This window comes from Nicrophorus vespilloides, unplaced genomic scaffold (genome assembly GCF_001412225.1).
Source record: "Nicrophorus vespilloides isolate i.1.1-1 unplaced genomic scaffold, Nicve_v1.0, whole genome shotgun sequence".
NCBI classification, from domain to species: Eukaryota; Metazoa; Arthropoda; class Insecta; order Coleoptera; family Silphidae; genus Nicrophorus; species Nicrophorus vespilloides.
The window spans coordinates 19,168-47,039 of NW_017099057.1; the positions used below are offsets into that span (position 1 = coordinate 19,168).

The 27,872-nt window shown below is 37.2% G+C and overlaps 2 protein-coding genes across 8 annotated transcripts in view; one reads left to right on the plus strand and one right to left on the minus strand.

The window, feature by feature from the left end:
* The first annotated feature begins 116 nt into the window (after positions 1 to 116).
* On the plus strand, positions 117 to 1,828 carry LOC108563915 (facilitated trehalose transporter Tret1-like). Its single transcript, XM_017922731.1, has 2 exons — positions 117 to 393; positions 444 to 1,828. Exons 1-2 carry the CDS (start codon positions 117 to 119, stop codon positions 1,826 to 1,828), a joined length of 1,662 nt encoding a protein of 553 aa, XP_017778220.1.
* Positions 1,829 to 5,153: 3,325 nt separating this feature from the next.
* The window catches only part of LOC108563919 (C-terminal-binding protein), a 29,080-nt gene continuing 6,361 nt past the window's right edge, over positions 5,154 to 27,872 (minus strand). For 2 of the 7 annotated variants that reach the window (XM_017922737.1, XM_017922738.1), the window contains exons 2-4: positions 7,331 to 8,704; positions 6,583 to 6,752; positions 5,934 to 6,090 (exon numbers count right to left, since the gene is read on the minus strand). In XM_017922737.1, the coding sequence (XP_017778226.1) occupies positions 5,998 to 6,090; positions 6,583 to 6,752; positions 7,331 to 8,432 (1,365 nt within the window). In that variant the 5' untranslated portion in view covers positions 8,433 to 8,704 and the 3' untranslated portion in view covers positions 5,934 to 5,997. Of the gene's footprint in view, positions 5,540 to 5,933; positions 6,091 to 6,438; positions 6,523 to 6,582; positions 6,753 to 7,330; positions 8,705 to 27,872 lie in introns of those variants that run through there. The other 5 variants (XM_017922743.1, XM_017922740.1, XM_017922742.1 and 2 more) reach the window with 5 other exon arrangements.

The window sequence follows — 27,872 nt, forward strand, 5'->3', positions numbered from 1 at the left end:
TAATCAAAATATTATTTGGGAGTGAAAACTTATTAATCATATGTTAATAATGGTTTCTATAATTCAATTAGATAGTATAATTTTCAGTAAAATATTTTGAATTTGAAATTGTCATTATGGATCATAAAAAGGCTCCAGGCAAACATGAGGATAAGACAGAGTTGGAAGATTACAATAAGAAAAATTTGTTGGAAAATATTATTACGAAACATGAGAAGACCCACGAGTTGCAAAAGATACAGCATTCGAATGATTCATCAAGAAGCGGCAGTTCGACCAATGTTAACTTCAGAAACCGACATCCGTACTCGATGAACGAGCAAACGCTGAGGGCGAGAAACGAATTTGTAAATAGGGGCAGGTACATAACGCAATTGTACTTAGCAGTTACAGGTTCTTGAGCAACAAAAAAATTCGCACAATTAACAACGGTTTAGTTTCAGTTTCGATGGGTGCGTTCTGCTACGGAATAGTGTTGGGATGGACGACACCGACTGTGCGCTTGGCTATGGAAAGCGAAACCATCAACGGCTTGGACACATACGCGAACATAGCGAGTCTTATTCCACTGGGATGTTGCATTGGCGGATTATTCTTCAATTTACTATGTCAGCAAAAGGGCCCGAAGAAAACGATGCTCACCATAGCTCCGATTCAATTGATCATTTGGGTTCTGCTGATGTTCTTTAAAGGTTTGACGGTCAGCTGCGCTCTCCTCTTCTTGAGCAGCTTCTTCTCCGTGGGATTCATAATATGCGGCGAAGTGCTGCTTCAGGATACCGTCCACTCTTTAAATCTGCAACATCTTTACCTGATGTTTACCACAAGCACCTACGCGGGCATCACACTGACGTACGTGTGCGGCTTGATGGCTCATAAGTTGAACTACTACTACAATTACGTTTCGATAATCCTCGTCGGGCTGATGACGATCTTCCTCTTATTCTGTCACGAGAGTCCAGTTTTCCTCTACGAGAAGCATCCGGTGAAGGCGCAGAAGTCGTTGCGATTCTACAGAGGCGAGGGCAACATCTACGAAGACCTTAGGCAGATCAAGAAGGACGCGGATGCTAGGATAATAGATACGTCCGCAAAGTATCTGCTGCTCAAGAAGGTCGTTTACAGAGCCGTCTTCATTGTGCTGGCATTGAACTTCTTCCAGGCCTTCTCTGGATACTTTGCGTTCATCGCTTATGGCCTCTACATTTTCCACACGAGCAACAAGGACGTCACCGACATAGACGTCTTCGGCAAAATCCCGGACGCTCTAATTATGGGAGGGATGTACTACGTCATAGTTCTGGTATCCGTATTCACTCATTTCAAGGTGCCCTACGGCGTCAAGAAACCGCTGATTGTAAGCACGTTCTTGGTGACTTTAATGCTGTGTCTCATCGGCGGTTACCTGTACTGCTACCAGCGGAACTACGAATTTCTTCTAGGCAACAACTGGATCAGATTTGTACTGCAAGGGTTTTACATACAAGCTTACCATTGTGGATTAGGTTCGTATCCCGATGTAATAATGATGGACTACGTACCGCAACAGATCTACCCTTGGCTGAAGACCGTGGCGTTCAGCTTCCGTTGGTTTTGGGTATATCTTATGGTGCGTTTCACGCTCATCACACAGGTGAAAATTTCCGCTGCCGGAGCGGTCTGTATTCTTGGAATCGCCTCTTTCTTGGGATTCTTATTCTGCTGCTACTACGTGATAGAGAGCAAAGGAAAAACCCTCCTACAAATCCAGATGAAACTCGGAGGAAATCCTATTGGATACAGGAGCACGATGAGATCGAGAACGGCGACAGCCGCGGGTCATTCTTAAATCATATTATGTAATTACACATTTAGGATATAAAATAAATACTACATAAAATAATGATATTAATAAAGTTTCACACATACTTTTTCACTTTCTGCTTCTTAAACTTATGCAATTATCACATAAGTCATTATCATAATCTAGTATAGTCATAACAATATCTACTGCTGTTGTTATATGATCAATATTTCACTTAAGCCCGGCGAATTGTGGGCTTAACAATATGATGAAATTTCAATTAACGTTTGCATACGTATGTAGCAATATATAAAACAAACTACAAATCGATATCTACTCTTCTTTATTATTATTACAAATATGCAATGTCTCAGGTACAAATCACGTCATCCAAATAGAGAAAAAAAAATCAATTAACTTTTGTAAGAAGACACATCACTTCTTCGCAAATAGATTTACACAATTCCAAGTATGATTTGGAGTGTTTGCTTAATAAAAAATAAAATAATAACTATTAGATATAAGTATAAGATACTAATGATAAATTGTGAAACAAATCTAATTACAATATTTAAATTATTTACCTAAAAACAGCGGTTTTGATTGAGTTTTTTTTGTTACGAATATAAAACGTTCGGTTACAAATGTTTTGTACAATTTATTATCTACATAAATAAGTAATATAAAATGTAACAGTTACAGAAGTTCAAACTGGAAGTAGAGGAGCGAAAGGAAGACCTAACAGAGAAAGAAAGAAAAAAAAATCGTGTTATTTTAATATATTTATTTCAAAATTTGTGGAAGTCCAATAGCCCTACATTTTTTTTTGTTGTTGTTGTTGTTGTTGTTGCCTGTTGTGGTTGTTGTTGTTGCTGCTGCTGCTGTCTTGCTGCCGCTAATTTCTGCAGGTTTCCTTGAAAACCGGAGAACGGAAAACGGTGCATACTACTCGACCCTCACCAATATGACACAAACACCAGATTTCACTCAATCGAGAGAACTTACAAGAACTACATTAAGAGAGGATGAACCGTTTTACCCCAACACTTTTACTCTCTTTCTCTATATGTATATATATATATATATAAATCATGTTACTTCTTTATTTTTTTGCACATTTTTCTTATATTTAAAAAACGACCGTTACAAAAATATATTCACGTTAATGGTAAAACAGTGCATCCCTCGATTGCGTCCTCTTCCATTTAATGCACGTGAAAAATTGCATAATGCAGCGCTCTAGCGTAATTAAGGGGTTTTTGGGTTGGTTGTGTAATATGCACCGTTTCCAAGAGACGCATCTCGATTCGTTCGTTTACTCAAATAGCATCAAAGTTTGTAAATTTTCTTTATATATAAGTTTCATTATTCTTTGTTTTCTTTTTTGTTTTAATTATTTCTTTATTTCAATGTAACTCTCTTCTCAAAATATGGTCACTGTTAATTAGTCACAATAATATTACTAAACTCCTTTTATTATTTTATACTTTTTTTTCTTTTAATATATTTTATTTTTTTCTGGTATTTTTACTAAAAAAAAAATGCTACGTTATTATTTAAAAACAAACCTCGAACTTCGCGCACTGGCACCTCACTTTTGTTTCTTATATATTCATTTTCCTTACAAAGTTTCTAGTTTCGAAAAAAAAAAAAATGTGTCGCCTTTATTACCTCAATAATATATATTTATATTCCAACGCACGCTTGCAACAACGTGTTTATTTCAAAAAATTGTCCTTCATATATATATCATAGATTTATATATATATATAATTAATAGTAATTCTTTTATTTCCTAAGGTTTAAACATAAAAAGTTTTGGGCTATTAATTTCTGCTTTCTTTTTCCATATTTCAATTATTTATCCTCTCAATCACACCTGTGCATGCGCCGGCCATCGTCCAAAACGAACGCCCTTTGGGCTCTCTAAGAACGAAAGAACGACCAAACAAAATCAACGAGAAAACAATACCAATTGTACACTAACGTACAACTTTTATCGATACATATCCATACAAGTTAAAGGCATTTAAAAATATATTTATATATCATCACCATATATATATATATATACATCATATGTATCAAAAGAGAATTCAGGTTTGGAGGATGGCGGATCCGCATGCACTCACACGCACTCTTCAATAATGCACTTATGTATTAAAAAAATAATCATTATTAAATTTATTTTATTATTATTTTTTTTTGTTTGCGAAGGATTTTGGATGTCACAGTTGACGTATTAAAAAATAACTGAAAGAGCAGTACTTTTTGACTAATTAAAAAAAAACAATAATAATAATAATTATACATAAAACATGACGATAAAAGAAGTACAATTATAACGGTGGATAATTGCAAAACCGAAAACTAACATAGAAAATCCTTCATTCAATGCACTAAACCTAATAAATGACAAAAAATAATAAAAAAATATATATATAAGAAAGATAAGATTGATAGAAAGAGAACAATGTGTTTGAACGCAAAGCCAATGGCTGCAAAGTGCCAAAGGTTTTCTGCAGACCATCGTCCCTGTCGTTGTGTCGTTTGTTACTTGTATTTTCTTTTCCAACAAAATAATAATAATAGGAAATATGAACAACGTTTTTTTTTTGCAGGAAGAAAGAAACAATAAACGAAAGAAAAATAATGAGAGCAAGAAAAAAAAATTGATAAGCTTTTCGTGGGAGAAAAGTAAAATCGCCGAATTGTGTGTTGTGGGGGGGCTGGGAGAGATTGTGGGAGGAGATGGTTAATGCACAAACTGCGTTCAATCTGCTTACAAAGATTTTCTTCTCCCTTTGCTTTTCTCGTTTCTTTTCTTTTTTTTGTTTGTTTTGTTAAGTAGTTTTCTATACAGAGAGGACAGGCGGCCAGCGCGTTTCTATAACTTTACCCCATCATCATCATCATCATAACATTTTGATTCTCGCGTCTTCTCAATCACATCATCAAAATTACAAAAATATAAAATTATTACCTGCAATATATATATATATACACACACGAACAAAAAAAAAACATAATACGGAGAAATACAAAGTAATTAATTCGTAAACATAATAATTATAATAAGAAAAACTACGATTAATGTAATATTTAAAAAATAAAACGAAAAATAATAAGGATTATCAAACATGCACAATATATATATAAAATATCTTTCTTTGATGTCGTTTTACTATATATATAAATATATATATACTCTCTCATTAATTATTACTTTTTTTTTACAAGTTACGGTGACAAAGTTATGGAAACGCCAAATATTGTCTTGTTTTCTTTTATGCAATATTGCTTCGGCTGCGACCTTTCGTTTTATACCTTTTATTTTATTTTCTTAACTGTTTCGTTATATAACTCATCCTTTATCTTAACTATGTGATGCTTTTATTGATTGTTTGCTGGTCTGTATGTATGTTCAATTTGCTGCTGCTTTTTCTTTTTTTTATCTGAGTCGATTTCCATTCATTTTGTTGTTGTTGTTGTTGATGATGGTTTCATTTAGATTGTAATGTGTTGTGTTTGTGTACCAAAAATCCACGATATGTATAACTCTTAATCGAAACGAAATTAACATATAATGCATTGAATTGAAAAAATAAAAATAATTAGAATGACGCATTCATACATTCTGTCCCAACAGAAGCACACACGCGTCAACGACATGCTGCTTCACCCTTGATGTTAGTGGACTTCTGATGGTTCTGGCTTCGGAGCGTGGTGATTGGTTGGATCTGGTGTGCTCATTGGCTAAAAGAACAGAACGAAGAACAAGATTAGTATTGGGAAAAACATCATTATACTCTCTTAAATCTACTAACACCGTCGCCCAGTTTCTTCTTTTGAATCTTTAATGAACGATCGGAACTCTTTACTTTGGTCTCTTCCTACTTTAAACTAACTGATTTCTTCGAAACGTAGTCCCATGAAAAAAATATATAAAAACTTAAATTGCTCAATGTAAAATAATTTATTTTTACCATATTTACCAAGCGACGAAGTAATGAATCACTAATAAGCGAAATACTCAATCAAATATGAGTAATGCAATCAGGAATTTATTTGTGGGTGGTTTATAAAAAAATGTGTATTTTTGTTTAGATCGTTCATAATTACATAATAAATTAATTCAATTAACACAGTGCTTTATTTTATAATTTAAGTGATAGAAATTCAGCTATATGAATGTAATAATTAGATAGAGACATTTATTCTTGATTTCTTGATGATAAATGTTCCAATGAAAAACCTTCGATTGCTTTCGTCTGATAAACTTGATATGATAATTGGTGCGAAGGGTCCTGTGTCGAAACAAAGCTCTATTAAATATACAATTAGATAGCACTAAAAACATAATTTATTTATAAAGTTATGAATCTAACTAATATGTTGCACTTACAATTTTGTAACAGGTCTTACAATATTTAAAATATGTTTCCTTCTCCTTACTTATATTTGCATTAATTTATATACTAATTCTATAGTTTTGTTAATTTCAAGTTATAATTAAATGATTCCTTTACGTCACAAGTATTAATACAAAAAAAAGGGGAGCAAAAATTGAACTTAATATAAAACGGAAAATCAAATAGAGAGTGTACATTTTTTAACAAATGATTATCAATAGCAAAATTAAAAAATAGAAAGAAATTAAGTTTACTTATAAAGATAATGTTAATTTAGGTTGAATAGAAAACTGATCTAGTTTGTTAACGTGTTCTTGCGATACTAAACTATATAATGAAAACAAAAATCTGGATGAGAATATTGTATATAAATTTTGTTTAAATTACCAGAGCGTGGGGAGGGATGACAGGTCCTGTAGGCGGTTGCGGTTGAGGTGTCGGAGGTGCTGCACTAGGTGCCACCGTGTGAGGGGCTTCGTGGGGCGTTGTTGAATGGGCCTGCTGGACGGGAAGGGCCCCGCCTTGATAGTATCCTCCATTTACACCAGCTGGAGAAACTAAATGGATAAAAATTATTCGTAAATATGGTGGAACCAAAAGCTTTCCAGTAATGTTTATCTTTTGTTTCCTTTCCAATCTAAAGGTTAGTAGTAAGACCGTGCAGAAAGTATTTGTTAGTTGAAGCTTTGAAAAGTAATCATGGATATTGTGGTATTATGAAGTATTAAAATAAACCTCAGGAGGTAGTTAAAAAAACATCACAGTCTTATACAGCATTCATCAGAAATCCCAGGAAACAGTATATTTAATCACAAAAGTATTCAAATGGATGTTTTATTTTATACTGACTCTAATAATTTGAATATTTTAATTTTTAAATAATAAATACCAAATGTATGAAGTAGTTTCCAAATGATTAATAGATACTTATTTCTCGTAATTAATGTAATACACAAAATAACTAATATCAAATAATAATAAATAATAAGATGAAGATGTAAATGATATAGAAATATGTAAGATGAAAAATATTAATGTTTTGATATGATTATGAATATAATTGATATGTTGTATTGATTGTGAAGTGATGATGATTATATATTAGGGGATGGCAAAAAGTGGGTAAGCGCATTACCTGTACCTTCGGGGTAGGCGCCCGGTCCTAGGAAGTACTCCTTGTTGACGCAGTTCCTGAGGCACTCGGGTATGCGGCCCATGATGGCTCTCCTGATCTCCGACGCGGCCATCTCTCGGAGCTCTGTCGCGGAGGCATCGCTGTAGAAGGCCGCGTGCGGTGTGCAGAGAAGGTTGGGAGCCTCCTTCAGGGGGCCAGTGAAGACGTTGTACGGCTCATTCTCGTGGACGTCGAGGGCAGCGGCGCGGATTCGTCCCTGCTTAAGAGCGGTGGCGAGGGCGTCGTCGTCGACAAGTCCACCTCGTGCGGTGTTCACCAAGAAGGCACCGGGTCGCATCTGCTTGATGGTAAACTCGTTGATAAGATGGTGGTTGTGCTCGTTGAGGGTGCAGTGCAAGGAAACGCAGTCCGATTGGAAGAGAAGGTCCTGCAGTGTGTAGACCCGCGTCAGACCCAAACTCTTCTCTATACCATCGGGAAGGTAAGGATCATAGAAGATTACGTTGAAGCCGAAGGCCTTGGCGCGTAACGCGACCGCCGACCCGATACGGCCCAGGCCAACGATACCTAACGTATCTCCCCTAATGCGGGCGCATCCCTGAGCAGCTTCCCGCACTTGCTCCGGTCCCGTGAATTTCTTACCCTCCCGCACCATGTTGGCCAGCCAATACGTACGCCTGTACAAGTTCAGGATCAGGCACAACGTGGTGTCTGCCACCTCCTCGACACCATAGCCGGGCACATTGCAGACGGCAATACCAAGCTCTCCGGCCGCCTTCACATCGATATTATCCACCCCGGAGCCGATCCGCACGATTATGCGCAACGTTTTGAACTTCTCCAGGTCCTCCTTCGTTAAAATTATCGTGTGCCACATCAGCGCACCGACCGCCTCGTTCAGCACTTTCTCGTGGATTTCGCTTGTGCTCTGGGCGTCGCAGAACGCGACCGTCGCAACGTCCTTCAGGATGGGCATCTCTATGGAACAGTCGCGGCCGTCCAGAAGCGCGACCAAAGGACGCGACTGCATGGGCCCATTCGAGATTGGGCCACGGAGGTTGTCAACACGAGGCCTTTTTGCCATCATTTTACGCTTGTCCATTGGTTGTACTTCGAATATCACTAACTAGCCGCATGCAACGTTCTTTCGCTGCGATCACCGCCACTTGCTTTTATTATTCCTATTAATCAATCGATTAATACAGATTGCTAACTAGTATATTCCGCCAGTGAATCACTCACCAACACAACCACGTGTTGGTGCGCAAAACGAAGCCACGCTCTTCTACTACTAGGCACTACTAGGTTACACTTCGCGACTGACTGTATACTCCATTGTTGCTCATTAAGACGTCCAGTTGCTATGTGCGGAATCTGCAAATAAAGAGGACACTAATTAGTTTAGAATAGAGATAACGCAGATAAATGCCATTAAAGAGGAAGTTACCAGCGGTAAACATCGGAGCAATTGGAGTATTAGCTTGCGAGTTTCTCGGACAACTACAGTTAAACTAATTCCCAACTCGACAACGGGCGAAGTTGGCAAACTATTATTGCGCGATGTTTGGTTTAGAGGAAAGTTGAAAATGTGTTTCAGAGCAATACATATATATATAGAGAGAGTACGCCGCCGGAGAAGTTTCCAGATATTTTCATAAATTATACAACAGTTTCGACTCCGGTTGAGCAGCGTCGGGGCCGGTCGAAAGTCGACGAGAACAACGCCAGAAATAATGAGGAACAAGACGGTTCGTCGGACATGCACATTATCAAATCTTCAAACTTTACGACATTACCATCTTCCCGTTAATCACGGGCCTCTGGGAAGTTAAATGATGCGGCCCCGCCGACTGGAATCCGACAAACCCAACGGAAAGTAAGAAGGAGAGAATCCTCTCATCCTCGTCCATCGTCAGAGTGGGTCGGGACTCCTCCGGCTGGATTCCCTCCTCTAATCGATAAACTTCGCCAAGAAGAATTCAAGCGCGCGTTGTTCGCGTGTATTTCCACTCTCCACTGGCACACAAATATCTCCTTCCTCTCCTCATTCCTTTCCAACTTTCCAACTCAACCCAAATCATTCATCACTAACACACAATTATTCTAATACATTCAAAACTTCCCGTCCGCATTTATCAACATCTCCCAAGATCATTACCATAAATACATAAATTGATAGATTATAAATTCCCCAATTAGCTTCGATACAAATTGATGTATTACGACCCCCAGGAATTCCCCAGAGCGAAAACTCATCCCACCCCCCGCAACGGTAAAACCCTTCCGATCATCCTCCACGCAAATTGCAAAAAGCCCCTGGAATAATATTCCCGGCGAAACTTTGTTAATCCCTCCGCTTTTATTCCGACAACAGTTTAGCGAGTTTATACGAGAAACAGTTGAAACTCGAAACTAAATATACATATATATATATATATATACATGATGGTGTTGCCAGAAGTTGAATTGATTCCGCCAGAGACGAGTATACCCTATACATAGGATGGATATATGTATGTGCATGCTATGCTGTAAACACTCAATACTGTACTCCTCGTCTTCCATTTCTCTCATCAGCACGTGCCAACTCATGATGCCATCCCACTCCCTCAGCGCCATTGAAGATCCAGCCCTTGCAGCACTTCTCTCGCCCCCTTCTAGCGTGATCTCAGTCTACGTTTTGCCGCTGGACATCGCGGTCAATCAATAAATACCTGCTGCATCTCGCTCGGATTCCATCCAGTTAACAACACACCGGCTACTAACTTACTCTCCTCCTGTGTGCCCAACACCATGTAATAAACTGCACACAAAACGGCCGACGTCCAATAAACGACACACAATTGCGAATTTTACAATATTCAATTCAATCCCATCACGATTGAAATACTCTCCTGCTGCTACTGCTCCACTCTGTCTCCCTCACTCTCTCTCTCTACACTACCTATTACCCAGAACTGCCCAGTTTAAATGAACACAAACATTCCGAAATTTATGTTATCCCCTTTTTCCCAGCCTCCCGATGCACACATATACCTGGAGAGAACGTTTTTCAACAATCCCACGTAGTTCGAACATTCCAATTACAGTGGATATAAAAGAAACAGAGCAATACAAAAAAAAACCTTCATGAAAGTGATGCATTTATTGGATCTGGACATCCAATCGATACCACGCAATGCAAGGAGTAAATTTTTCAAATGCTTTTAAAACATAATATAATATTTCATAAAAATTCATATAACAAATAAGTGAATATATTATAAAGATGATGTATGTAAAATTTAAGTATAAGTAGACAGATCAATTAAAATAAAGAAAAATGATACTAAATGTTGTATAGTTGAGTATATCATTTGTTATGTGTATGCTATACAAAGTGGAGAATGCGCAGGAGAATATTGATTAAAAACGTCCAATTTGATAAATGAATAAAATTGTTTTTGATGATAATGAGTTGGAAAAGTTGTTCGGTTGAAAAAAAGTTCGTTGCGTGAGCGCGATGGAAGGAAATTCGGGGACGCCTCCTACTCCACCATCACCATCACCACCACCACCGACGCCGCTCGATGGTGCGAAATAAAAGCAAAGAAGGCATTCCGTTAATTAAACTATATCAGGGCGAGATTAAACTTTGGTTGGAAAGGAGCATCGGAATGAAATACGGAGACGGAGATATAGAATATGGAATTGAACGGGACCGAGGAGGACGAAGGGTGTATTCGTGTGCATGTGTCTGAGAGAGAGAGAGCGACCGTTTTTAAAAGTCGCCCCCCGAAAAAAGTTTTTAACTAGTCTTCCCTTCCCGCCGACGCAGCAGCACAGAACTTTGCCTCGGAACTAAAGTTGTTACAAAAGTGTAAGTTTATATACTTTATGGCAAAAGTTAGTTTTAGAAGGGAGAGGAAAGTTTCGATCGATGGCAACAAAAGTTTTTAGTGTCGGGGAGAAGGCAGCATCGCCGACCGGCGAAAGGGCTTTACATTTCTACATTAATACGTATACAGTTCCACACATATATCCATATTTTTTTTTTAACTTCCATCATATGCATGCATCGTTTCTTTTTTAAATTGTTTTCACCATCAATTGTTCAACGCTGCAGACTACTTAATTTACGGATGGTAGATATGCATTTTCGCCGTTTCCATCTGCCCCAATCCATAAACGCACTCGGGAAATTACAGTTCCCTCGACCCATTTCAAATACACACATACATCTTCCCCTGCATTTTCTGATTACAATCCCACCTAAGCAACGAAAGAAAGCACTTTCAATCCACATCTTTTGCATTCATGTAGCTCTAAATCCTGAGAACGGAGAGGATGATGTAATTGTTGCGATAACAATGAAACTGCTTCTAACAGAGCTCCCTCGATTGCTATACACGTTCTGACAATTAGCAATCAAAGAAGAACAACAATGTTTCTTCAAATTTCACCGTTAAATGCAATACAATGCGATCTAAGACAATGCTTTTAATTAAATATATAGATATAGGTATTTGTTATTATTTATAGATGAAATGTAATCATAACATAATAATATGATTTATTAATACATGACGGATAATACAAACACTATTAGCAATGAGAAAACAGCTTCATTAGAGGTAAACCTATTAGGGTTGAAGACCAATAAGGCCCATTCATATTCATACAGCGCGCATCCATTGTGTTGCAAAGAAGGAAGGATGGAGAAACGAGCGAGGGGATATAATTTGTACCAAGAAAGCTTCATGGTCAATTTAAGCCTCGATGGCAGTCGTTTGTTGGATGAATCGGCTTCTTAAATCACACAAACAGTATGTTTACAGTAATTACCAAGTAAATTACGAGCGAAATGATTTGCCATTACTTTATTTGTGTATGCGACCGGTAAGTGGATTGCTCCGTCAATAAATAGACTAGTCTTGACCTTGAGGAAGGGGTGGAGAGACACCATCTTCGCTATCCAAGTTGAGGAGGAAGATCGAATAAAGCCACGAATAACAAATAACCCCATGGTTGTAAATCGAAGTAGTGGATAAATATATATACGTACGTGAGGTAATAACGAATAGAAAATGAAAAACGAAACGTGGAGAAAAGTGGTGGTTGCGCAACGCTCAAATGTGGGACATTACCATTGGAGCAGACAATGCCGGACCATGCAAATCCATTCACTTAAATATTTACAACAATCGTTTTTCCGTTCACTCGGCTTCCGAATGCACGAACAACCGACCACATCAGAAATAGTGAAAATGCAGTTTTATCTAATTATTTACTATATACATTGCGAATTTCCCGCCAGAAAACGCTCGTTACTTCCGAACGAATTAACGCACACCCAATTACGCAATTACGCATCAAACAATAATGATACGCATACTACATACAAATGCGTGGACGATAAATTAAAATCGCGCTCTCCATAAATCCTATTTATATCCCAATTAAAGCGCGGCGATAAGTTGAAATTTGTAATCCATTCCGAATCGCGAGGAGCAGCGTAACTTTGTTGCGTAAGTCTCGAGGATACAATCCGCGGATCGCGTTAAATCTTTCGCGCCGCGGATTCCTCTCAAAGACTTAACAACTTCGATGGAAGAAGCTGCGTACCCCATTCACACGCCACATACTAATTTCGAGGAGGTTGTTTATAGCGAGGAGAACTGACACAAGAAGGCGGAGGAGCGCTCGGAATTTTTCCATTTCGAGGAAAACTATTTATAGGCTAAAAATAAAACAAATCGGAAATTCCTTTTGGACGACACGAAAATACAGTTTGATTTATCGAGTTGTTTGTAGTTGTGTGCTTTTTTTTATCAATACTCAAAGGTCAATAGGGCCACTAGGATAAAACACTGAACATTAAAAGGATGTCTTTGATGTTTGTACTAGACCTTCTCTATCGCTTGCATCATCTAAGAGATGACCAATAAAATGAAATACTCAATACAACATCAAATGCAATTCATAAAATAAACAATTAACCAGTGGCGTACGTTTATTTCAATGTTGCTGTTCCTGTAAATATGACTTCGTTGCATAACAAGTGTGACGGGGATTACGCTGCACGCAAGCATAGCATAATTGCATGTTGTTTTTAAATGCAAAAATAATGCGCTACTCGTAGAAAGACATAAATAGCGGTGGAACACGTGAATGCAGAACACAACAGCTTTCGAGTACTTTTCAATTATCCCAATTACTTTCAGCAACTTTTCAGCCCTCGTGATGTGGGTTTCTGGTTCGTTCCTTGGAGCGCTGTGCATGTTAAGTTCGAGCATAAAGCCTCCGACGAGGCATAATAATAGTAAAAACAGGAGAAGCGAAAATGAAAAGATGTTCGTAATAAAGTCTCCTCCATCAGTTTGAAGGGGGAATCGTAAAATATTTAGCTAGATCGACATTTCTTATTCCTACTAAGAGTTACAGTAATAATTCATGATATATATCTGAGGTTCTTTCTTTTTTTTTCCTCTCGTTCGATCAATATTTGGAACACTTTACATGAGGCAATAGCAGAAAGAGAAATATACTGAATTGCTACATTCGATTGCTGTTTCAAAATTTGGAAAGCTTTATGAATCGTAACAAAATAATGTTTCGTATTTCGACATTTCTTAATAAAAACAAAAACTTCTTCCTTTGTTGTCCTTTTATTAATTCAGACCCAGCGTTACAAATTTCGTCGACTGTAATACTAAAAACCCGCCCAAAGTCGATAATGAAAAGGCTAGTATTTAATGGTATTTCAGGAATATGAGAGGCATAAAAGGAGATCAGCAGTAAAGTTATCAGTAGGAGAATCGTAAAATATTTAGTTAAGTCGGTGGTTTTTCTCGGAGGCTTTCGGACATTAGAGTCCACCATCCGCCATAAACAAAGCTTTGCGCGATTTCCAAATGCCGCAGCGTCCAAGTTATTACAGCCATTAAAATGATCTCGTAACTTCCACTTAGAGATGCCGAATTGCATCGATCGGAAATCCCGAGGCAACTTTCCATATCAAACTGTTACCGAACTCCGATCCATTGTTGTTATGGAATTTTCGATTCAATGTCAAAAATGCAGTACAATTCCATATTAAAAAGATTATTAAAACGTTAATGCATTTCCGCAATTTGGAAAATCCATATCCATTTTACGTTCATTTAAATGAATATTTTAATCGGTTTTGCATAAATGCTAATGAGCAAACAATATTACATAGCTGCACCGTTTATAGGATGTTCACAATATTTGTTATAAATGCATAGTTTTAAATGATCAATTAATATTATTTAATATATTTACATTAGCAGGCAAATTAATATATGCTGACCTGCCAACATAAAGTGGGTTACACGCGATCTCAATTACTAACAGTTTTGTTAGTATATATTTTCAGAATTAATGAAGACTTTTTACACCACTAAAACCTACATATATAATACAATTATTTGAAATGCGTGTTTTCAAGTTAATAGCTAAATTATTATAGTATGTATCTATATAACTGCTACTTCATAGTTTCTTCTATAAGTTATTTTGTTAATGATTCTATTTCGTTGAGTATATCATTACAATATAAAGAACTATCGAAAAAATATGAAAAGGCAAAAGTTTGCTATCCAAATTGGAGTTCCGGATTTTGGAAGCCCCGAGGAGTTAAAGCTGTCGGATTTGAGTTAAAGCAGATTCAGTCGTGGGGGAGGATGAGGGAAGGCACGACCCAGAAACGTTTATGAGGTTATAATATTGTAATAACATCAATGGAGAATCGATAATTTCGTGCTCGACGCTAAACAAAACAAACAATAAAACAGGGGGTGGACGCATTAGTCCTGCGGGGGTGCGTGGTGTGTGCGAGCGTTCAACGAAAGAGTGAAAGCCCTGGAGGGGGGTGGGACGCTCGCAGATTAAAAGCGGATTATCGCACCCAATTTTCACAGTTAATAAATTTTCCAATCCCGCATAATACGGGTGCACAACAACACTGCGAGGCCGGATCACGTTAATTGGCAAACCCCGAAATTGCCGCACGCAATCAACGCAAATTGCTTATTACGTAACGGCCGCCCCCGGGAGGTGTTGACAAAACACGGCAGCTGCTGTTGCTGCAACAACAACAATAACAACAACAATAACAAAATCGACAACAAAAACTGCTGCAGACCATAATTAAAGCGGCAGTCAACGATCCGATTTGTAGTCTTCCGAAGCTGGAAAGTGAAAGTATGGAAATACGCAAATGCGCGCTCGATTCCGACTGAACAAAGCGCCCCCGCCGCCCCTATTTTATCAACGGCGCCAGCGTACTACGCCAATACTGCGAGTACACACAAACAGCGCGAAGCCGCAAGCTTTAATAGTTTGTAATTTCGATTTCGGATTCGCTTAAATTTGCAATCACATTTTCAAAACAAAAGCTTCTGCGAATAAACCTCCCCTTTCAACCACCCACATCATCCAAATCGAAACACACACAAAAAAGAGGTTATTTAAAAACAAAAAACGATGCGTGCCAACCGCATTTCAAACAAATGGGATTATATACACACATACATCCATCACAATAATAGGTTTTTGGACTATACATGCTTCATTTACGTAAGCGAAAACATTACATACAAAGTGATTCACAAAAAAAAATGCATTTTTGATAGTTTTTAGTAATTAAATTACTATTTGTATCAACAACACAAGGATGTATTATGTAACAAACTGTATTTAATTTAAGACTATAAGAATTTCTATAAGATATTAAACGGGAAACAATGAGACGAGATAAAATGCTGCGTTTCAGAAGTTTAAAGCTGTCAATTAAAAGAATAATGTTTGAAAGAAAAAATTGTTGCGCCAAGTTTTAAATGAAGTTTGAAAATTAATTTCCAATTTAATTGAAGGAAGCGACACTCTGGAACAAAAGAAACATAAGGAAAGGGGAGGATAAACGGAAAAAAAAAGTTTTGTCGAGAGTTTGATAAAAAGAAAGAAGAGGAAATATGTACGTAAGTTCATTAGAAACAACAAAGAAAGTGCAATTAAAAGATTTACTGTATTTTTAATTACACCGGGAATTTGGGAACTTTACTCGGAGGAGGAGGAGGCGCACACGACTTGCGGGATAAGTTTTAACAAACCCCCGTGTATTTAATCAGAGACGGCGGAGGGTGGCTGGAGACGTGCCCTCCCCTTCACCTCGCGACCTACAAATGCCAGCAAACTCCCCACTCATCCTTGCTAGAAGATGCGCTTTCGAAGAGAATCACCATCGAACACTTTCGACAGTTGCGAACTATAAATAAGTGGCGGAAACACATCCAAGGTCGATGGCCTTTTTGTTACGTAAGTCTCGATAAAAGCATTACTATTGCATATGCGATAAAACGCATACAATTATAACTGCAAGCACGTAAAGCACTTGTACAATCGCATCAGACGTATAAGTAAAATTTATTGGAAACGGTAGTAAAACGCGGGAATTACATAACTAATAGACGATTACCATTTCAACTGTAAACCACAAAAAAAATAGTTTCTTCTACAAACTATTACATCTATTACACTAAACTTTAACTGAAACTGAAGCAGATATTGTTACAAGAATGATAAAAAAAATGGCAGAGTGGAATGCCCTCTCCCACCCTTGCGCCGAATTCAAATGCGATTTTAGCATTTCAGTAGCGCATCCAGAAGTTTATAATTCCGGGGGAAAACTGAACTCATCAGATAAATCAAATCGCTTGATTCCAAACCCGAACCCTTCGAACCTCCCCCTCAATAATCCCGAATGCTCCGTGAAATAATAATTTCCGTTCGGAGAGATACAAATTCCAACCTCCGCAGAAATAAAATTTACCTATACAACCGTAACATCTTTTCATTCGCAATATTTAGAGAAACATTTATGTTATGAACACTCCTAGATGTATCAATTTATTCTGAAATAAATGAAAAAGAGAAAAAAACAGACAGAACGAATGTATGCAAATTAATTAATTAATAAACCGGTAAATATTTGAGCAAGGAAAGGAAAAGCCCTCAAGGTTATTAAACGTAATTACGATACACAATAAAAGTTGACTTGCATATTTACTGCACCATCTTTTCTCCACAACTTTGCATCAGCAAACAAATTCACTTATTTGCACAAAAATATGATGTACAATACACATGCGTCTCGTGCAATCTCCAATTAAACTCTATTGTCTATAGTAACGTGTTATTGTTATTCTGTAAAGTTCAGTTTACTCCCCCACGAAGAAAGTTAATCAATGAAGTTATTCAATTTTGGTAAACACAAATTTATTATTAAACGCCAGGTTTACGTAACCCGTCCTTCCTTTGCGTGAAGTTTACGCTCCTCTCGACAGAAAGATAAACCCGAACTTAAACCGCCCCCCCACAGTCTCTACTACTTCTCATCGTCCCTCCTCCTTCCTCCTCTCTTCCTTTCGCTAGCAGTTCGTAACATTAAGTAATCAATCTCTTTGGATTCGACCCATCCCACAAAGTTCTCGAAATAAAATTTAAAAAAAGCAGAACAAAACAACAGCAATTCGTTCAATTAAAAAGAGGCCTTTTTAATATTTATGAAAAGTTTCGGGTAATAAAGTAAGCTGCGAATTATTCGGGTTGATTTGAATAATTCGACGATAAAATAAAACACTTTGGGACGTATACATGTACAGAGAGAGAATACGGCAGAGGGGCGGCGGCGCCTACGAACCGCCCCCAGCCACTGCCGCCCCTCGCGCGCAATTTTTCACCATTTATTTGCGAAGTTCGGAAGCAAAAGTTTTCGTCAACACCCATTTAAAAACAACCGATCCGGAGCCATTTTATCACATCACCCCCGCAGCGAAAAGCCCCGAGCCTTAAAACAAAATAACAGACGACCGAAAACTTCTTCGGACTTCTTCCTTCCACTATTTTTTTTCTTTGATATTCGCGCACACACATCAACTATTAGACTCTTGACAGAGCGAAACTCCAGTTTCGTTCTTGGTTTCAATTACAAGTTAAATCTTTTTAAGAATTCACAGTACAAAAAGTTCTTTCTGTTATTCATTAAATTGTATTTACCTGGCTGTAAATGCATTATCACAAAGATCGATTTACAATATATCACATAACATTAATCAGTAAATTATGGATACGCACGTAACAATCAGCACTCTTACAGGTGTAAATCAATACATTCTGCAAGCTCTGTTATTGGAATAACATTTGCACAGTCACAATTAGTGAGCCTTTTGATAATTTAATGGAATAATAATGACCAGGTACGGATCACGCAGCAATAATTACATCTATAAATTCATAATGTTCACGTACAAAGGACATACATAGTATTAATTAGTCAATTGTAAAATTAATTCAAAAATATTAGTAATTACTGTGAATATGCACAATATTAATCTACAGGTAGATCGAGTAAATTTCAAACTAATGCTTCAACAATTTTGCAAGATCTCATCCACATGACGAATTATAATTAAAAGTTATTATAAGATGTTTTAAATATAACTATGATATGATGAAAAAAAAGACGATTACTCGAGCAAATCAATGAAAACAACAGCAATGTTAATATGAAGCAGTATATCGATTATTTATAGACCAGATTGATTATGAGCAATGTATTTATAAACAAACTAGTGTAGAGCGAGAGGAAATGTAATTAAATTTGAAACAACTGTTTTGCCATTCCAAATGATAGATAAATGAATATTGATAGTAATGGTATCGAAACGTTCATAAATATTTTCGTACCGAAAAACGGGAATCGGTAAATAAACACGAGCGTGAATAATCAACGTCCAGTGCAAAGTTTCATAAGCATTTTGATCATGTAACACACGGGGCAAATATATATATATTCATATACAAAACAAAAATAAAATAAATAAATTTAAAAAAAAATGGTTGCAATCAACGAAATGTTGTTTTCGGTCCGGGGGATGACTTTTAAACTTGGAAGAGCAGCTTTAAAAGTTACTACACACAATATAATTCAGTTTATTATAGAATATCACGTAGAAAGGGGGGATGAATTTAGCCGGTTTAAGCGGGCGTCTGAGGTCGAATGTCATCGATCCACGTTCCTCCTTGACACCCTCCACCATGCATACACATTGTTCGCATACAGTGTTTAAACTTTGATATACAGGGTGTTACCAGCTTATATTTTTACTTCTGCACATATTTATTTACTCCTCAATTTATAATTGCTTAAACTGTCGCAACAAAATAAGTATAGATTGTTACTTAAAAAAAAGTACGAGATGAATGAATGTATATGACTTAGAGATGTTGATTTTTGAAGTAGATGATTGTAACAAAAAGGGAAGGTTTGAAATGAAATATGTCACCCTGTATAAGGATGAATGCAGAGAGAACTCCGAAAATAGACCGGCCTTTAAGTATGGAATCGAGCGAGAGGACGTAAAGAGGCGGGCGGGGGGTGGGGGGCGATTTGCGGACGCCAGAAATAACAGAGGGGTGGATGCGGGGGCGGCTGATATATTAATTAGACATTGAATTGATTAAATTCAAACATGGATGCTTTAATTACTGTACGTGGATCTGGAGAGCTGCTGCCTGCTGGCGCGCTCTGGTGCGGCGACAGCAGTGGCGGCATTATTAAATATCCACTCGCCGACTCCCCACAACCACCCACCAAACTCGCAAACAAACGGACTAGAGCCGCCTCCCCGTCGTCCTCTTTACCAACTTAAATATTAATTAAAAGGCCCCATCTAATTAACCCCATCGAACGGTTTTGTACACACACACACACATTACAACTATACAAACTACAATAAGAACGCGCCACTCGGACGGCGTTAATTGATGGGATTAAAACGAATTCAAAGCACGAAATTGAACGTGTTACCGCCCGTCGAATTCACAAATGCAAATATTAAATCCCAAAAATACAGGGGGGTCCTTATCCGCTTAACTAAACAACCGAACGCAATTCGTTATTACTCTAAATAAATGCTATCAAAGCTTAATAACATTCCCTCTAATGTCACAAGCTATCATTGATCATTCTTTCCAATTAGTCGCAATTTCTTTTTTACTTCATACGTATTTATGTAATGTCACCTATAAAATGAATAATTATAATTAATTATGTACCATTATAATGTGTGATTAGCTAAATACTAGTACGGATAACTACACTGATTCGAAGTATAGTTTGGAGAAAAACAAATAGAAGTTTATATAAAGATAGAAGCAATTAAATATATAAGTGGGTCAGTACGGCTTTATAACTGAGTCGGTTGGTACTTAAACAATACTTTCCCCATTCAGGCTACATGAGTTTTCAGTTAAGTTGAAGAAGCAAAGCGCAAAATGAAACGTTCCTAATTCGCTTTGCTCTGTTTTGAAGCGGATCCGCGATTCGAAGGCGGATGCTTTCCTCTGGAGCTCAGCATTCGATTTAATTAGAAAACACGTCGCACGGGGAAAACAAAGGCACGCATCTGACAGCATCCCCCATTCAGCGCAAAACCTATCAACGTTTCGCTTTCAATAATGTCTTGTCTCGTTTTGTTCCGAGTCATCCCTCCCCAACCGGCATCGACGATTGTTTATATTATACTACACATAGAATATACACATGCATGCATATTTCTCCCAAATCATGGGAAGTTTTCCGACGCCGTTCCGTGCGCTCGCAAGTTATATGGAAATTTTTCCGACGCCGGCGACGCCGCCACCTCCTCCCTTCCTCCAACCCTCGCCTTTTATTTCCGTCGCCAGTTCATTTTCGATTTCGTTGCAATCGTAGAAAGTAACTTTATTATCCCCCCCGATCCGTACACCTTTTATTTATTATAATGGCCCTGTCAACAGGTTCTCATTTCTTTTATAATCGCGTGGAGCTGCAACACTCGTTCTCATTGTACACTTATATATAACCACTTTCCCCCCCATTTCCAATCGATACCCACATAAGCGTCAACTCGATTTTTTTTTCCATTACTATTTTATTACCCTTGTGCAACCTTTCGGAGTTTCAAATTAAAAAGGAATCCAAAGAACAAAAATGGAAAACTTTGAATCTATCACCATCGACGAACTGGGCCGCATTCTGCTCGATGAGCAAATACAAATCTAATCAGACTAATGGCAATTAGGTCATAACTCAGGCGTAGTTACTACCGAATCTCCATATCCTCAAAGTAAATTAGGATATAGTTCGGGGAGCAGCAGCTCTAATAACTTTCCATGCTACAGTTTCAACATTACTTTCAGGAGAAAAACTCGACCTTTTTTGTCTCTCGACATTACACGGAGGGTCCGAACCCAGCAACAAACACAAGAAGTAATGCTATAAAACTAACGAAACATGTAGCAAAATTGCAAATGTACACTAGAGTAAAAATATTGGGCATGACATCTAAATCTTGGAGTAACGACACGTAAGTTAATTAAGTTATTTATCACATCTTGGAACCAGTTATGATAACCGGTGGAATAATTTTCTTTAATTTTATTTACGAACGGTTTTTGCGGCGTCTCCAATTACTGGTAATTGCAGATCCGTTTAATTAAATGCGAAACTGTAACGTCCTAATTATATTCCGAACGGGAAAGTTCGAAATATAACATAAATATGGTAAATGCGAGCCAAGAGCGCGTCGCCGTCTAAGTAATTGCCGACATAGTTTTGGAAATACAAATATTTGTCGGCTTTCATCAATTCATCATCGCCCGACGCGGAATTCGCCTTAATTGTTCCCATTTATTACAAAACACCATTATTTAAACCGAATCCCGAACTCAAACAACGGGAAAGTGAATTTTACTTAATTGCATTAGCATTGCATGATAGAGGTCGCAACGCGCAACGATTGTTGTATAGAGATGGATAGTAAGGTATTTGAGTAAGGGATATAACAACCGAGATATCAGCAAGCCCAAATACACTATCCTTGAGTAAAGCGGCTTTAAACTTGTTTCCAAGTTTGTTAATTATAAAATTAATTGAAATATATATATTACAGGAGTATCTATAAAGTTGATTCATTGTTCACGACGTTGATAGTTTTAAAAAATGCTTAACAGATTTGTAAATTCCGAACATTAATTAATGAAGAAAACTAAATGCGAACAATCGGAGGCACGAGCTGTATTAATCGTAAATCTTCAAGTAATTGTGCAATACGTCTTGAGATTAATAACTTGAAGGAAGGGTGGGCGGAATTTCATATTCAACTGGTAAAATAGCATGTAAAATGTCATGAATTTCATTCCTTCGCTAAGTTCAAGAGGTCGATGGGGAGGTTCTTCTCTACCCCCGCGCCGACCTTCCTTTTCATATTTTTTTTTTGAACCGCCTCCGCGACTTTTCGCCGTCCCCAAATCTAATCCGAGTTTAATTCGGTCCGTAAAAGTTTGATGAAATATGTATCAAAGTCGAATGCATTTTTAATGATTATCTTCTTATATATATATATATATATATATATATAGATATAACCGACGGAAAACAATTAAACTTTTTTTCTGTTTTGTTCTCTCCCCCGCAGTGAAAGAGGGTGGCGTCGGTCGAAGGAGGCGCTTTCTCCTCGCGCGCGCCAATGTGTGCTGGAACGGAGAAACTTCGTCGAGTTATATAACTTCGCCTCCCATACTTTAGTATAATTTTTTCCGCCACTCTTTTCTCTTCTTTTTCTTTTTTTCGTCCCGACGAATTAAAAACTTTTTTCCCCCGCCGTCTCGTGTTGCGCCGTATTTTTAGAACCCCCCCGGTAATTGCGAGGACCGAAAACGCTTTCACCCTTTTTCCACCATTGTTATTCCCACCCTACGACTCTCCTCCATCCATCCAATTCCATCGTGAAGATGTTTACACGGTGGTATGCGAAAATATTGATGAATCCGTGAAAAATCTGCTGCATCGTTGAAAAACAATCGTGCAACGAAGATTTCGTGCATCTATGTCCAAAGTCTGCTACTTTTTCTCATATATATACTTTTTTTCTATCCCCTTTTTTCTTTTATCGTACACTTTTCATCTGTCCGGACTACTGATCGGTCAGCGTTTCGAAGCCGAGGATTTCCCGCCGACTCAGCCATTGTTTATTACTCAATTATTCAAAAAAAAAAAAGAGAGAGAGAAAATGCGGCGCAAGGAAGCTTCTGGCACGAGGGTTGCTAAAAAATATATATATATATATAGAAGGGAAGAAAGAAAATAAAAAAATGCCAACGCCATTCCCGGCCAGCCCTAGTTTTTCCATCCGACGATGTACGTGTCGCATCAGCGCTTTTTCTCCACATCTAGCACAATTTTTCTACTTGCAAGAGGCAAGGCATTCCCGCGCGGTTACGCAACTCCGAAACTGATAACTATTTGCTGAAGCTGAGACTTCTTGTTTGGTCTAGTCGATTTTACTACTAGTCTTTTTGTCGTTCGGATTTCCATTATATATCACAAAATGAAAATAGTTTGAAACGCTGTTTACTCGACGTCTCTCGATTCAATGATCACTAGGAATATAAACAAGTGAATCAACAAGTTGATGATGTTGCAAATTTCGTTTTGTTTTCACCCGTCGACTCGAATTTGCACATTAATCTTTCCCCTATGTATTTCCACGTTTTATTTCGCGCTCTATACCAGTTTCCGTGCGCAAAAATCACGCGATTACGCACCGACGAAATAATACATAATCTATATGTGATAAGAGATGCATTATTGAAAAAAAAAGTACTAGTTAATACATGCTGCTAGTGACTCAAACATTCGATACATTTAATTGTAAATATTAAAAAGTTTAAAAAGTTCTCACTGAAAGTTTATAAATATTTAAGATGTGCAACAAAAATGGTACATAAACCTATCTACTTACTGATTGGACTTTTGTAATTTCAACGAATTCGATTCTATTTGCGTAACAACAAAAATAAAATGATAAGAACACGTCTCTAATCATTAAAAAATTAGTGATCAATCATTGATAACTGATTGCAAAACGAATCTTATTTAATTCCTGGTTGTAAGGAGGAAACAGCTCAGTTATTTTGTAGTGTAGGAAACGCGTTACGCAATTTGCAAATTCATTCGTGTTTAAAAAAGAAGCTAAACATTGCGACAATGGGCCGACTTACTAATCGGAACGTCTTGGCCTCTTTGCATCGATATATACGAATCGAAGTGCAATACCCATTACTTCCAAAGCTCCGGCTACAAATCCTCTGTATATTACGTACGCCGACCATTACAGACAACTGCCCCGATTATTATTATCGAGCGACTGAAGCTACTACCTCTCTCCATACTCCTCTGGTTCGTCTCGTCCAACTCCACAAATAAATTGAATTAACTTCGGACTCACCTGGAACAGCAAAACAAAAAAAAAAGAGAAATTAGATAAAAATCGTGTTGCATCAGAGGAACATAATGTTGCGGTATTGGCGTCTGGCAAATATTAACACAGCCACGTATTTATTTTATATTACGTCTCTCTCCCTTTTTCTTTCGTTGCAGCCGCACCGAAAATTCCGCAAAGCCGAACAATTTTTGGTATTTAATCTAACCTGAATACAAAAGTCAACAAACCCGAAAACCAAACATTAGATAAGCGCGCCGCTTCGTGTTTTTTTTTTCTACTCCTAGAAAAATCGATTTTTACAGCTTTCAGCGAAAAAGTGTCCCTATGTTGCGTAACGATCTCCGAAATTCGCGCGCTCTGACTCATTCCAATGATAATCTTTAATGCGTTTTAACAACATTCACTCATATTCTAAAGCAGATAAGCGTTGTGTAAGCAAATATACTTTAAATAGAGAATATGAAGACTGGAAATGGAAGTGAATTAAGTGAATGGAACACACAAAAAAAATTAATAAAAACGTGGAGGAAATGATGTTTATTCCTTCCGCCTCCTTTGCAGTCCATTACAATTACTCAAGAAGTAATTTTCTTTCTTCATAATTAATCATGGCTGAAAAGGGAAGACCGTGAAAGGTGGCACTCGATAAAAGCGACGAAACGAAACGTTTCAGGAACCATCAAATAATCATCACTCATTTAAAACTTGAAACGTAAAAGTTTATTCGCAGGGATGTAAATAAACTTCTGCATTAACACTCACGAAGTTATGGAGGAATCAGAAATCTGGTGTATCTACGCAAATTCGATCTGAATCATTCGAAGACTGTAACCTTTCTGCTTCAAACAATTGTTCTCAATTATTGTAGACTGCATTCATTAATATTCACAAAGTTTATAAATATATTGTGCAAGTATATAGAAACTAGTTCAGTTGTCTTCAATATATAAAACTAATAATTAAAATATTCTGACGCAAAATGTATTTTCATTATGATCAATTTAAATTGACTATTAATCACATATCAACTTTGCATTTGCTTAATAGTTTCACGGAAACAATGATTCAATAGAATTGCATAAAATATAGAATTACATAAGGAAATTAATACTAGTATCTGTCTTGTATTCGCAATTCTTAGCAGTTTTTTTTTTGAGTCACTTCCGATTAACATATAACAAGCCACAAATGTACGCACAACCTTACGTAACTTATTTATCATAATCACTGCAAGATTAATTGAGTTTGCGCAAATTATAATATTTTACGTTATCTTCTCCCATTTTTGTATTTCTTTTTGTTTGTTCAGAAAGTTTGGACGTTTAGATATTCAAGTCGGAAACTTCCAGCGGGCCGGATTTTCTGATTAATTAAACGACGGTAAACTCAATTAAAACCGCAGATTAATTAGTTTAATCATTAATAGATGAGATGGAGCAGTTTTTTTTTTCGTTGTCAGTTCAATATTAACGGTTGTTAAAATCGATATAATCCATGTAACAAATTAAAATTATTATGAGGTAAAACCACTTAGCGAAATTAAATAATAATATTTGCCGTAACTCAATGTTCGCAAACATGCATAATAGGCAACTTTTCAAACTTTTATTATTAGCAACTCATTTCCATTCCCATATTACTTGGTATCAACGAGAAACAAATATTAATTACGAACGCACCTTTAGCGGAAGAAAGCAAAAGAAAATACATTTGGAGATATCCATACGAAAAAAAGGTCACTATGACCCGATCCGGAGAGAGGACAATGTGTCTACTAATATTTTTTTTATGTGCTGCTTTCACATTTGGAGGATCCGATACGCATTGGAAACGTGAAAACATTTGTACAAAGAAACAACGGAAGAAGAACTTCGTAGCTAACAAATTGAACGTAATGCATTTTTAATGAGAACAAATTTATACAGACTACATTTACAGGTAAATATATTTTAAATAATAATTACGTAATTCATCCACGTCTCTTCGCTCTTCCATTCATTATGCAAAGATAAAATACTGCGTTTTAACAAAGAAATTCTACTTGTCCAATTACCTAATTTAATAAACTACTACTTGTTAAGTATGTTTACAAGTGCAGCGTAATATATATTATTAATATATGGTGTTGTCGTTATCAAACATAAAATACTGACGTAAACTAGATATTTAAATCAAATATTTAAATACTTGAAATCAGTTGATGTGCAAATTAAAAAACGTATCGCATTTGCTAACATCAGCAAAATCTGATTTCGATCCGCCAAGGATTGACCTAGTAACACTCACGCAGATCTTTGGCTGAGACAGCTGAACGCAATAAATATTGATCCAAATAATAAATCGTAGATACTTCCGCGTCTGGATATTACCAACAACCTCGGCCAGTCCCCGATAAATTACTATTTATCTTCACAGGTTAAGGTTTCTATTGTATAACAGGTTTGATATCAATCATTGAATAGATAAGATAGATGTAGCAACTGCGTTTTCATCTGCTTTTTTCCTCAATGTTACCTTAATACATTCTTTATTTGAAGACTGTATATAATTTGAAGTACATTCAAATCTGACAGCTTATTAGTTTACTAACTATATAGTTAGGAATATGAATTGATGTTTGTTTATAAGATATGAAATCATTGCAAATTAAGTACGTAAGTCGTGGTAAGATCTATTAAGTATGCTGACTACGTCAACAGTTACAGGAGTCTGGTGAGGCCAATCACCTTGTTCTCGTCTGGCCAAGTCAGTCAATGAATAAGGTTGTATTCAAGTCGTGTCATCAAGTCTAATCGGCGTGTCCACGTCTGCCGCCATCTCTCCGATCTCTGATGATCAGAAGAGTTAAACTAGTGTAGTCCTATGACCTAAACCATATCCGGCGATGGTTTTGGCGGCAATAAGGCCATCGTCGGGGTGCATATAAGGCAGTGACCGGACGCGGAGGCGGCGTCTCAGGATCAAAGCTAGTTAGTTCGCAATGCGAGGTGCGAGGAGACGGTTTCTAAATTGGCGTTCGCGCGTTCTATATTTATTCCGAGTAGTAAAAGCTCCCGTGCGCTATTCCAAAGATAAAACGATAAATAAAACTGAATGGCTGCGAGAGAGCCCGGAGAGAGAGTATACGCGCTTGGAAAAATAAATAACAGTAAGTCGTGGCAAAGTATGGAGAATGTTGCACGCCAGTTTATACAATAAACAGGTTTTCGTTT

Coding starts and splice junctions, on each gene's coding strand:
- LOC108563915 (XM_017922731.1), top strand. CDS start 117: ATGGATCATAAAAAGGCTCCAGGCAAACATGAGGATAAGACAGAGTTG. Junction 394..443: donor ATTGTACTTAGCAGTTACAG/GTTCTTGAGCAA, acceptor GTTTAGTTTCAG/TTTCGATGGGTGCGTTCTGC.